At 35.8% G+C, this 13,909-nt stretch overlaps 1 protein-coding gene across 2 annotated transcripts in view; it reads right to left on the bottom strand.

Moving 5' to 3' along the window:
* The window catches only part of IA-2 (tyrosine phosphatase IA-2), a 392,148-nt gene that overhangs the window by 43,764 nt on the left and 334,475 nt on the right, over positions 1–13,909 (bottom strand). For both annotated transcript variants that reach the window (XM_090411727.1, XM_090411728.1), the window contains one exon: positions 8,298–8,486. In XM_090411727.1, the coding sequence (XP_090267853.1) occupies positions 8,298–8,486 (189 nt within the window). The remainder of the gene's footprint in view (positions 1–8,297; positions 8,487–13,909) is intronic.

The following is a 13,909-nucleotide window of genomic DNA, read 5'->3' as shown; positions in this document are numbered from 1 at the left end:
CCACCATTAAATATTTCTTTACCCAGAATGCAACAATTAAGGTTATTTCTATTGAGATGGAATTTTTGTGTGCTTTTTGGATAAGGTCTTAATATATAAACGCAAATTACCATCCTTTAACCTTACGTTTTCATGTCAATATTTTAATCTTATACAAATTATTTGCAATTTTAAGTGAGGCCATTTATCGAATCAACTGAAAGGTTATTTTTGTGATCGTTGTAACTAACATAATTCCTTGTTTTTGAAAATGCTTGGCAGCATTACAGAGTGCCATTATTCTTTTTTTTTTATTTTCCTAAAGGCTGGATACTTAGGTTTGCTTCTTACTACTACTTTTAACCTAAGTAACGTTGTAATGTTCGCTAATTAGTTACGTACTATAAAAATAAATGTCGTTTTTATCTCCTAATAACTTTACTAAATGACGATTTCAGCATCCAATGTATAGACATTCAACTGTTTAATGATTTATTTGTTTGCGTATTTGGGACCTAAATTCATTCCATCTTCGAAGAAGGAAGCTCCTCTTCACGGGAAAAAAACTATTTCCAACATAAAAAAGGAAATAATTTCCATCCAGGAATTTCAATTAATTCAAATTTTGTGTCACTACATTACACGTGCCCTTTTTCCGTCGAATCAAATCAAACCTGCTTCAATAAATATTTTGCATGGTCTACACCATAACAATATTTTGTTACTTTCTTTCACGCTGGAAGCTTTATCTCCATAAGATACTTTCATCTCGAACTAGTTAAGGTGTACATACCTAACTATTTAGGTATGTATTTTCTATTAGTCAAATAAATATAACGATGCGCTGTAATATGCAGTGTTGGATACAAATTTATTTATAAAACATTCAACTCTGCTCATTCGATGATAGTGACACTGGTACGAAGTACTTGCGGCTATCACAAACGCGCTAGAAATTAGAATAATGAAATCTACTCATCGTCATAATATAATCGATTTTTTTTAATCTATGTAGAAGTCCCAAAACTTCTTCTATTGTGAAAATGCACATCACATTTTGACTGGTATAAATGGATAAAATGCATCCTACTGATATATAAAAATTACTGCAAAAGAGCAATAAATCTAAAAAAAAAAACGTACCTAAGGTCAGAGGTCGCCAAAATTTCGGCCCATTATTTTTTCAAATTTGGGTTCATCTTTGTTATTTATTTTCAGGTGTACAGGGTAACTGACAAAACACCAAACCTCTGCCTCTCATAAATAGTTCTTTCAGAGAAAATAACACCTTTTTTTATCACCTGGTCGACCAAGTCGTCAACTATCCTTTTTCCATCCAACAGACTACCGGTTCGAATTCCATTTTGAACACGGATGCTTGTGATTGTCGGTATGAGGGAGAATAAATTTCATCATTCGGCGTGAGACTACTATTACTGATGGCTTGAAAAAACTCCTATGTTTAGTCACTAGAGTATAATTACCAGATTATTTAAAAAAAAAAAAAACTTCTAGCCCACTCACGATACTAAAGTGCTATAGGTTTACAACCATTTGGGGTCGAGAGACAAGTTTTATTTTGTCTCTGTTTTTTCTTTTATTATGACATAACTTCATTCACTTCTAAATAATGTACAATATCAGTGATTCAATTGAACTGTAGATTGATATTTATAATTTGTGTAAAGTTTTCATCCAGTAAATAATGTAGAGCTGGTTGAACATAATTTCTTATGATAGTTAAATGGGAATATTTTGTTGTCGTTACCAATGCAAGGTTTCACTGTTGAGAATTTATTTTCCAATCTCTAATCTAGCTAGTCGATGTCGGTCAAGTTACTGGATATGCAGGAACTGCATATCCATTTCATACTGTGATATATCGATGTCTTATTTTTGCCTGCAGTTATTGCTAATAGCGCATATATTTTTATTGATATATGGAAGAGCTCTTCAGAAGATACTGGAGATGTTTACGAAGGAAAGAGAAATCTTGGATGTATGAATATTCTACGTGTATGTGTCTCAAGACAAAGTTAAAACGTGCAGCATGTCAAAACGTACTATAAAAATGACATTCATGATGGACTAGGATTTATGGAAAATATAAAGTGAAAGTTTTCTTCTTTGTATAAAAATAGACTTCCTTTTAACGGTTAATAACAGTTACATTAAAACGCCCAAAAGTTGGAAGTAAAGAAAAAGGCTAAGAAGCCATCACTGATGTAATATCTAAGAGTACTCTTGCTTATGATAGGCTGCGTACACAAGCATAAATTTGATTTTTAACATAACAGAAAGATTCGTGGTGAAAGTGCACAACAGCATCAGTCGCTTCTCTTCCAATCCTTTTGGGTTTCCATCCTTGGGTCCGTATGTATTTATGTATGTTTAATGTGTGTCTAAGACTACCCTTGGCATTGCTTTGCTTCCCCCCCCCCCCCAAGTTTTTTTTTATAGAGCTGATTTTATGTGAGTCCTCCATGGTAATTCCTTGAATATAGATGTTTCAACATGAAATTCCCGGAGCGGCTACGTGGATTTTATGCACTTTGTTTTACATATCATAAGGACTTGTTCTGTTTATTTTATCGATGGCATTTCCTCTAGCTCTTTTGTTAAAAGCAAACGGCAAAGTTCCTTTTATTTTATTTACAAAACTGACCTCTAGTACTCACAATTGCTTCATGAATTTCATATTTGACTTTGCTTCGCTTTTAACTCTCAAAGAGTACATTTTGTTTGCTTGTGATATATATATATATATATACACCCCTTAATGCTGTAGTAGAGCAGCAGGGTTTAAAAAGGAAGATGAGAACATAAAATTGGTTAGCAAATTCTTATTTAGAAACAAGACGGGATGATTGTCGTGAAATCTTGTAGAATATTTCTTGTGTTCAGTATGTATGTAGTTGGTATTTTGTTTGTTCTAGTTCATTTTCAAAATAACGAATGAAAGTTGAGAAATACTGAATGGTCAATACATCAGCGTAATTTTGAAGATTTTTTTTTATGCGTTACCCTCAGACTCACATGATGTATTCAGTCCTCTAATCAAGGCCTTTTAACTGTATCTTGTTATTTCTGTCAGTTGTTGCCTACATTTCGAAATAAGGAAGACCATACTTTCTCTGAAAAGTCTTACACAAGACTTTGTAGTTGTATCTGAACTCAAATATTTTCAAACGGATAGTGTATGATGTTAAGACTTGGGTAAGGTGACTTTTAGATGAGTGTGTAGATACAAAAGATATATTTTTATGCATGTTGCACGTAGTAGTTTAGATTTGACTGGCAGTTTTTGTTGCTCAGTTCGTGATGTAACCTATTTGCAGTCTCCCTAAGTACTGAATTAGGCCAACTGCTACTTGTCAAATATTCTCCCGTTTGAAGTTTCAGAAAAGAAGGGGCATTAACTGTTATGTGGCTCCTATCCACGAAAGGTTTGTAAACCTGTATGTAGTACATTCGTATCGTGGGTGGGATAAGGATTATCTGTTGTAATTTATACATTATTATAAATTAATCCTCTAAAACAGGAACTGGTATTAGTGGTGAGGCTTTTGATCTAAATTCTATGCATGCTTGCATGAAAATCCAGTTTAATTATACAACATGAAAATGCACCTTGATGTTAGTTGCATTCATTCATCCACTAAACTGGAAGGATTTTACATCGTAATGTCGGCAGGTACTAATTTAGCGTTGAGCAATAGTGCTTCCAGAGCAGGTAGAAACAGAAACCACGAACATATGATGTATCTGTTTAGGCTGTGAAACTGTTCAAAATCTATGTATATCTTCACATTCCTAAACCTGTTTTTTTTTCAATGAGAGAAGCATAAGCTCAAGATCTGTTGTTTCCTTCATATATATGTATTCTTTATATTAAATGATTCCTACTTCAACCCTGAAGAATTCTTATCACACACTGATATTGAAATCACTTTACTTGTCAATTTAGAAATCCATGCCATTTGAATTTGCCTTTACGCAAACGCACTTATATCCAATCTTTCATTATATCATAAACAACATAGAAGAAGCAAAAGATATTTCTAGTTTTCTCAGAAGACTCATCTGTATGTATAAGGTTGGTTGTCTTGCATTACGGCCGAAGCAACTAAGGTCAGTGTTTGTTAACTTTGCATGTTCTACTGGCCGGAAAACCCGAATCTGGGGAGCCCAAAATGCTTTTTGTTCCGTATGAGACCAACTCCGTCTCTCCATACACGTTTGTATATTTACAGAAGCTAATAGACCAACCACGGCATAGGCTATTGACAAGGACTTCAAGGTTCCAGGTCCTTTTCAACAAGAACTTCTTGCATGATCTAAATAACGAAGTTCTGCCCTTATTTGAAAATGTTCAATTCTCGCAGTGATAACAAATGTCTGGCGTTGTGTAAGGAAGAATGTCTTAATGACAGATAGTTATATAAACAGAGGAATTGAAATTGTTGCTAATTGAAAGCACTCCTAGGAATTTCTTTAGATTCAGAATGCGCTTCATGTTCAGTTACAGCCAATTTCATCGTGCTATCGATAGCAGATGCCTCAGTATCTCCTTCATAGTCGTGTAACATTAACTCCTTAAGTATAATCTTGCTCGACGATGCTGTATGTTAAGTTCTTGTGTAGATTAAAGATTTCTGGAATAACCAGAGTGAAAACCTTAAAATCAACTGCACTTATTTTGTATCTCGTGTATAAAATACAGGAAAGTCACTTTTCGATGAACGGAGTAGTGTATCATGTAAATGTTTTCCACTTGACTATAAAAGTATATTATACTTGACAAAAATTACCCAAACGTAAGCATAAACAAAGTATGCGCGTGAAGTATCACCACTAGACTACTTTATATATGGGCTGTGACTTCACATTAACTGCCTTACTAGCTCATAATGCAAAACATTATGGGAAGGATCATCAGTGGAAGATAGCAAGATTAAATCAGTTCAAAGCAGAAGTCATATATATTCCATATACAACTAGTAAAATTGTGTATCACCATATTATTAAAATACTACTGATTAGAGATACTTCTAGAAAGTTCTTTTTTTCTTTTACATATTCTATTTGGTAAATTATATTGTTTTAATCCTTTAGGCAAGCGTCAGTAAACAAAGTTTGCACGTTGAATAGCCGTAAAGATACTTCGCGCGCAAACTGTTTGCTTACACATTAGTTTCTTGTCAAGTATAATATAAATAGTGTATCATATCCCAGCTCTTCTATCATTAGATATCTAATAAAACCTAAACCTTATATCTGAAATGAGCTATGTATTTTGTTACGCTAAGAAGGGATACGTATCGTTCTAAAAGCCTACTTAAATTTTGAGATTAACTGTTGTACGAAACGTATGCTATTCGATTTCCTCTCGGAGAATATTATCACTTGTGGAGTGGAATTACATTTTCTCAACAGCCTTAATGTTTTTTTGCCGATGCGGACTTCCTCTGAGTCCCGACCGTCCTACGTTGTTCAGACTTTGTATGGGGATATAAATGAATGCTAACATCACGTTATATTGCTTCAAGACACTGCGGCTATTGTTCCTTAATTATACGGTAGTCTTTCTTACTTTGTTGTCTTAGCTATTTGAAACTTCCATGAGTGCTTGATGTAAGATGAAAGTTGTTAGAGTCAGAACCGTTTTGTATCATAATTTTTCAGAGATAGTCCAATTTCTGGTTCGCAATGCAAGATTTTTCTTCCTTCATCATTTGACAGACTATTCGACTTCTCTTGCATCGTTCTAGTAATTCTTCTTTTGTTATTGATGGTAGCAAGGAAACTATGTAGATATCTATCTGTATGCGGTGATTTTGTAGAAAGCGCCAGTTTAGCTTGGTCAGTGGGAGGGATAAGCACTTCCAAGATCGTGCATGTTGTCCTCGAATGACAGTGTAAAGCAAATATGAATATGTGATCACTTTAATAAGTGGTCTGAATTTTCCAATAGTTGTTCTTTAGACTTTGTGGTATGATGAAAATATCGCCTACATATCAAAAGCCATATTGCTTTATTTATGAAATCCTTTCGAAGGATTTCACAAGTTGGCAAGTTATTTGTAAATTGATGGACTTACTACCAACTCTTCCTTTTGTTCATATCTCTGTAGTGTTCACACTGTTTAGACATGTATTCAGTCTACCCTTTGAAGGATCACGCCATGAAACTAACAATATAAATCTACCTCTTATAATATGTAGACATTTTCATCCTATGGTCAGCCGGTCTCATACGGAGGTAGAGGGTTTTTCACTCTGAAACTCAGGTTTTTCGTCCCTCAGAACAGGCAAACCGGCGCGTGAAAACACACAGATCTACCGTCTTAAAATACTTACTTAATCCGTCACTAGGCGTGCTCAACCAGTCTTAAGGGGCAGTGGAGGAACGGGGGGCAATCCCATACGAATAAATAAATCTGTTTCACGCTGGAAGACAACGGTCCGTTCTATTCCTGGACATTTTCATGTCAACTTATACTGTCTACAGGAAGATACCTACATGCCATCCATCACGAAAGACGGGCGTCATCAGAACCCTGCCAGAGAGCGTAAAGCATTTCGGATGATGAAGGAAATCCAAACCAAGAACTGGACTACCTTAGAGAAATTTTGGTACAAAGGTGATATCATCCTAACACCTATCACAATAAATATCTAGAAAGTCTCATAGCAATCCGATTTAGACGCCTGATAGCTCTCCAATATATTAAATACATGAATGACGGCAGAATAACTGATCTTAAACTCTACTACTGGCTAACTCTACTGGCCTTAAAAATCTAGGAGTGTTGTTTCTGTGGTATTTGCTACATAGGTAGACACACTCAGAAAATAGTGCAGTGGAGACCACTCGGATATTTTCTTAAAGTATTTTCTGGAAAAAGGGGACATACAAATCAGCCCTTGCTTTCCACATTATAAATGATAAAAAGTGCATCATGCTCTCTGGCAATAATCCAAATTGACACGCATTACCTATAAACTCTTACATTTGGAAATTTCAGGAAGTTTATGCAATAAACCGCACGCCCCTCAAGACGAAATAAAAAGAATAAAAATCTTAATCTAAACTATGATCAGTCCTCTCTCATTAGACATCTGAACTTGGTGGAGTTAGGATTAAACAGACACGCTGTCTGTCATCTAAACAATGACTGTCGTGTATCTTTACAGTAGTTGATTGTTCAGCCGTTATGTTCTGACACTTTTTCTTTACATTATATCATTCGTAATTGTACTTGCTGTTCCTGACGAAGCATACCGTAAGGGTCGCGAAATTTGCAAAGTTAATAAAAACTTCCACTTGTGGTTAGTCTGGAAATGCTCAAATGTACAGCCATGACAACAAGTTTAACGGATAAACTGTTCTAGAAATGTCAACCACAATATCCACCAAGCTAAAGAAGATTCTAGAATAGTTCAGCCCTTGAACTCTATTAAGTACATTAGATTTCTGGAGGGGCGTGTAATTTCCCACTTTCTTCTCTCGATAGCGATAGGTTGTTGGAAGAGCGGTGTGGAGTCGCCATGGATAAACTGTCACCCACTTTTGCATTATGCTATAAGCAGCAGCCCGTTTGACTGTTCTCCTTTCACAGGAGGAGATCAGATATGGTACGTAAATAAAGTGAATTGGAAGATTATGATCTGTAGAAATACATAGTCTGAGTTTAACTTATTACACAAATTCATAGCAATTCTACATAATCACTTGATGAAAGTGAATATAACTGGACTTCTCTGCAGTCATCATTGACTGTTTCGTGTATCGTGTGTCATAGTATTTAACACACGATCCATTTCAGGAAATTTCTTATGATTGCTAGAGGAAATTAGTCGGTTAAGTGATTTCCTCATTTGTAGTCTTCTTGAGTGTCAGGTGATTTTCTTTTATGAAATTTGTCCGGTTTTTTAAAATCTAATTTGCGTAACTTCCTACTGTTCTAGCCACGTTAATTTCAAATAGAGGATTGTACAATGGAACTTCATTTCTATCGACACTTTTGCATATCAATTTCATCAGTGTTTATGCAATTCAATGCTGAAGATCTAGAAACCAACAATAAGTTGAACTCTAAACACGTTGCTTCTTTTGGATATAAATAAAATCCGTCGAAGGTCCAGCATTATTCTGGACAAAATTCACTTTCAGATGAAACCTTTCAGTGAATGCGAAGTTTTCATTGATGTGTGATTTGTCCTGTTTACAAAGTAAGGTAAGATTTAATTCTGGAATATAAGTTACTAAGTTAAGGAGAGAAGTGCAAAGCGGACATCCATCAGAATCATTTTACCTGATAATCCTGACTTGCTTCGGTTTCCGGCTGGGCAATGCTCTGCAGTTTCTGTCTGGAACGAGCATGGCGGCGAACGACATAGACGACAGCAACAGCAATCAGAATCCCCACCACTCCGCCGCAAAGGACAAAGGTCAGGATGAAAAGGCGACGGTCATTACTCTTGCTGACTACCTCGAATTTCACCTGCGGGAGAAAGAGCACATGCAATTCAGTAAGATCAGTGATCGACTACCCAGATGGGGGCGCTCGGTGAGGCCTTGCCGGCGCCTCCTTATTTACATCAAATTACAGTAGGGAGGGAGGTACAGAAGGAGGAATGAAGTTTAGATTATAAGGTGGTAAAGAAATATAGTGACATCCGATGTTGCCAGAGAAAACTTAATTTAGAAAGCGTTGCTCGAAGGAGTTGTGTTTCGAGGCTTCTCTGCCACACTATACTTGCCGTGAATACAATATTAATTTATCCCAGGTCTCCGATATGTTGTTCGTTGTTAAACAGTGGCCATATTTCAGTTCACATCGTTATTTGGTTTTTATTCCGTGTATCCTGCTTTCTGTTTATGGCTACACAGTCATGGTCCCTGGATGACAGTTTTTTGCGTGTATCGACTCCTGTGCACAACCTCAGAAATGAGTTGTTTATACATTTTTCTTTCTTTAAGTCAACAGTAGACGAGTTCTCCCATAAGTGAAAAAGACATATGCACTTCACGTTTTTAAGGCTTGATTTATTTGCCTATTTCATGAAGAAGTGATATAAGGCAAATGCCAGTGGAATTGTACAGGAATTACTCATGTTCTGTTCTGTTGATAAATGAAATCCCTGCAGATCCTTCATGTGGTGGGGATAGAGAGTGAAAGACTATGGGGATTTATGTTTTAGCCAGAGCAGCTAAGATTATAAGGTAATACAGCATATCATATGTTCCATTATCCGCTGGGATCCTGCCACTTCTGTATAAGACCAGCTAACCTAACGATTTCGCATTTGGAAACTAAGTCTCTCCCATTCTTCGTACTCTGTTACAGAGATGGGAGGAGAAGTTATCATAGTAATGCAATAATTGAAAATATCGATATGTAAAGCCAGGCCAGTCTGTATGCTATAGTGAATATAAATATCACAGACTATTGACGTTGATTTCGTTTACTTAAAGTTTCATTAAAGTTACAGAATATATCCCCCCCCCCTTCACAGACTCTACTAAACCATCTTCGGTTAGTCTAGAAGAAAGAGATGAATGACTAACTTCTCGTTTGGGTTAGTTTATCACAGTCAGGAACACTGACTTCATCTATCTTTTGTTTTTGACAGCTGTACGCATAAATAAACGACGTTGTTTTCATCTTAGGGAGCATTTTATTATGAAAAATGTCTTCTCTAAAGCTTCACAAGATCCACCGCTTGCTCTTGTATCAGTTTTACAAGATTCATTTCCAAGACCATAATTAAGTAATCATTACATTTATGTACAGTGAAGTAGCGAAATCTGCATCAGGAAAGCTCTTTCCTCTCGTGATAACAAAGGGAGCAACAACTCTATTAACAAGCTCAACAAGGTGGCAGGCACACTGTGATCCGTCATTGATGGAGTAACTAAGACAGCACATGTCTCCAACTATGTGTTTCCTCTCCCTCCACCTTTGAGTGTCATTACTGAGCACGAGACAAGTGCACATGTATATTGTATTCCCCTAGGAAGGCACTGGCGCAACTACGATTAAAAAAAAAGACAAGGGAGCTGATTTATTTTCTGTAGAAAGATCACGGGAAGAGATGGAAGTGGGGGAGGGGAAGGAGGAGGATCATGATGGAAAGGTAGCAAAACGATGAAGGTTCGTGTGCGCGTTGTTTGTAACCAGAATTCACTGGATAATAAATTACCGGTGGATCAAGATAAAAAGAAACTCTATTAGAGATTAATCACAAGTTTCACTAAGCTGAGTGTTACTCCTGTAAAGGTTGCACTCGTGTACAGCACACGCGCTTGAAACCACTGGAGGAAAATCCCGGCAGTCCGTTATTGATATAGAAACATCATGGAAGACGATTGTGATGGTTCACTTGAACTCTAAACTTTATTATAATAAAGATAATTACGCTTCACGATGCCAAAATTTGTAATAACCCTGCCTCTGCGTTATAAATAAGAATCGATATTGCAGCAAGCGCTTCATTTTAGCCACTGCTTTAACAGACATGAGAAACAATCCTTCGATTTATTCTCATTGAAAAGTTTTAATAAAACCCTTGGAATAAAATACATTTGGGAAGTACTTCGGTAATTTATTTTTAAGAAATTCGTAATGGATATAATTGATACGGTTTTTTTACCTTAACGATTTTCCTGAGAAGACTGCAGACTTACTTGAATTTGTTCTTGGAGAATAAATTATCGTTTACATTTAGTGAGTATATGGAGTGAAACTAAAGTATTGATAACCATGCGTGTTAATGAACAAACAGGAATACCTTAAGAAAAAAATCAATTTGCAAATGGAGTACCATGGCTTAATTTCAGGTTACTATTCGAAGGAGAGCTTATAGTATTATTCCCAAGATGAATATTAGCACACGTGGACAGCAGTATTCATAATGTGAAAATCACAGCAGCGCATCATATATTACGGTCTTAAATAACTCTTCTCTTTCATCTTGCCCGATGAATTCTGTTATTTCAGGGAGTCCCTTGGTTGTGCAGTTAATCGTAATAAATTTCACACTAATTTTGGGAAAAATATATAAATTATAACTGTCTTATTTTCGGAATTCATCTTCGTACAAATACGAAAACTGATATCAATTACACAAAAATTCAATTTAATGCAGCAAAATGTGTACTGTATCTTTTAGATACAGAATACAACATTGAGTTAAGAAGCCATTCTGCATAAAGTATTTAATAGTTAAATATTTAAAACAAAGATGCAGACACGTACAAAAGGTGATATTAAGTGCGCATTACGAGTGGATGATAAACTTGCCTTGGAGTCTAATTATTTGATTTAGTCTTTCTGCCACCAATAACCTCCTAATGTCTCAGTCCTAAACCAACTTCTATTATGTTTTGTATAAATGATTCCCCATTATTGAGTTTTCTAATATTCTATGTTGTCCTCATACTTTTCTGAATGAATGATGAAGTGGTCCTTGCTGAAACTACAATGCTCGAGTGGTGTCCATCACTGGCCAGTTGCTATGACAACCGCTTTCATTTGTCACGATGTCTCGTTGTAGCGGACATTACAACGTGATAGCCGAGATATTAATTTCTACCGGAAACCTTATCCTTCTTTAATTACTCACCCAGCATAGAGCGAAGATAGCATAAGCTGCAGAGAATTGTCCTGGGAATTCTATTCAAGTCTTCTTTTGTTCATTGGCAGATTCACAAGTATAATCATCAGGAACTGATTGCAGAAAGAGGATCCGCGAGCAGCAAAGGCGTTTTGATTTGCTTTCCATTAGAACATGTCATAAATGAAACTGAATAGCCTTTGCCTCTTCTTCCACCTATTTCTTCTTTTCTTTGCTTTACTTGTATGTTAGTGCTCATTTTCATCTTCTGAATGGCTCTCTTTCCTCGCTTGCAGGAAAGTCGTTCATAAGAGGAAACTCAGGCTGAGCAGATGATTAAATTTTCACTACGCAAACTAGTAGGACCTTATCAAAATTTTTCACGAATAACTTATTTTCAGAGATTTTTCTGCTTATATTAGTGCAATTATTCCTTTTCATTTTTTTTTGTTTCTGTAAAAATGAATATTACAGTGAAAGTAATAAATATATCAGTTAAATTGAGACCTGTTTTGACTATTAGCCTTTTTATCAGCGATGCTGCTTCCATCCACATATATATTTGTACATCCATTTTTCTCCTTTTTAGTAATGTATATTTTGGATTCTTTTCCACTTCATAGAAAAAGATTATCCCAGCATTCTTGTTCTCTTTGCATCCACATATCATACTTTTTTTTAAAATCCTTCCCATCATCTACTGTTCATTACTGCATCTCTACTGTATACTCAAAATCTCAGGTTGTTTTCTTCACGCAGCCAGTGTTTTCCTGCCACCATGCATGAATCTTGTCATTTGGCATTCATCATGGATAAGCATTTGGTTATGTGATTACGTGAATTAAGTAGGTCACTAGATAAGTACGCTTGTTTGCTAGTGAGGAAGAGGCCATTTTATTTTGTTTTATAAGACCGACTAACTGATATCAGGTGAAAAGCCTCAAATTAGGTTTTTTCACACCCGGATCTTCCAAACCATACAATTCAACTCATATCGCCTACGATATGGTGCTACTGATAATTTTTTTTACCTCGTAACAAGAAAAATAAAGAAGAATTAGTGACTAATATTTCGTTGATAAAATCGAAAGAGCTTGGTTTTCATAATTTTCTGGGTTGAGCTCTTGGGGTTTTCGTTTATTAAAATGTTCAGCCATACATGTCCTTCATATCGCAAAGTATTATCTACTTATTCGCTAAAAAGGAGATAATTCAAGGCGCTTTCCAATAAACGAAGATATTTCATGCTTGCTTATATATTTTTTTACAAATCACGAAGTAAATAACTATTTATATTAACGTGTAAGAATTAAGCATACAAGTCCAGAAACATGAAAAAGACTGTCTATTCTTATTGTAATAATCAATTTGTTCAGCGTCAAAGACTAGATTATCAAATAACCCGACCTTCTATTATTCATCTTGCCTGCCTTCCCTATTTAGGTTTCATTTCAAGGCAGTCTGTGTATCATTATTCCACTTATTTTTATCCTATTCTGTTTAAATTAGCAAAGACCAGTGGAAAACTAAACGAATATGCTCTTGTCATCTTCCAATATAGATTCCTGATCGTTCGTTATCTTGAATCTTCTTCATGTCTTATCCCAAGATTCTGTGCTGCGTAATTATGGCCAACTACACGTATCAGCTTACTAGTGTACAACTTCTTGATTAACCTGTTAAATCTCTGGAGTTGTTTCCTAATGATTTACAGCAGACAATGTTTATCCACAGCACTTATTAATAAGAGGAGTGCATCGAAATCATTTCCACACGTTTTGTTGATGCTATGATCAAATTTCCTTAAAGAATTGTTGTGCTTTACGTACATTTCTTTAAAATTCATAATCGAGTAGCCAGTAAATTATTGATAATAATTTACTGATAAGCTGAACAAGTATCATGACCTCAAAATTGTAAACAGTTGGGTTGAGTTGTTTGGAATTACGGCAGAAGCAAATAAAGCTATGTGACCAACGTGTTCTCTTCGGCAAGTCTTGCCGTCACCTCCATCCATATGGACTATCTCGCTTTCAAGAGACAGAAGGATGAGCCGGTATTAATGTTTTTCGTGTCTGAAATCCACTTCTTTCTAACCAAAGGACATTCTTGTTGTTAAGAGTTATGGACACAGCGACTAAGACTATGAAGCTATTATGTCCATATATAACGTGTGTTCATCTGTCCTTTTTGCTTGTTTTTTTTTTGGACGTGGGGATGTAAAATCGAACTTTCCTCTCTGGATGGAAAACAACTTGCCACCTGTGCATGAGATCAGCTAATTCACCCGCAGTTGGGAATCCCTTAA

The sequence above is a fragment of the Typopeltis vanoorti genome, chromosome 22 (assembly GCF_054136105.1).
Source record: "Typopeltis vanoorti isolate ZY-2024b chromosome 22, IOZ_Tvanoo_1.0, whole genome shotgun sequence".
NCBI classification, from domain to species: domain Eukaryota; kingdom Metazoa; phylum Arthropoda; class Arachnida; order Uropygi; family Thelyphonidae; genus Typopeltis; species Typopeltis vanoorti.
Note: the sequence above shows the minus strand (reverse complement) of the source record. Positions and strands in the feature narration are given on the sequence as shown.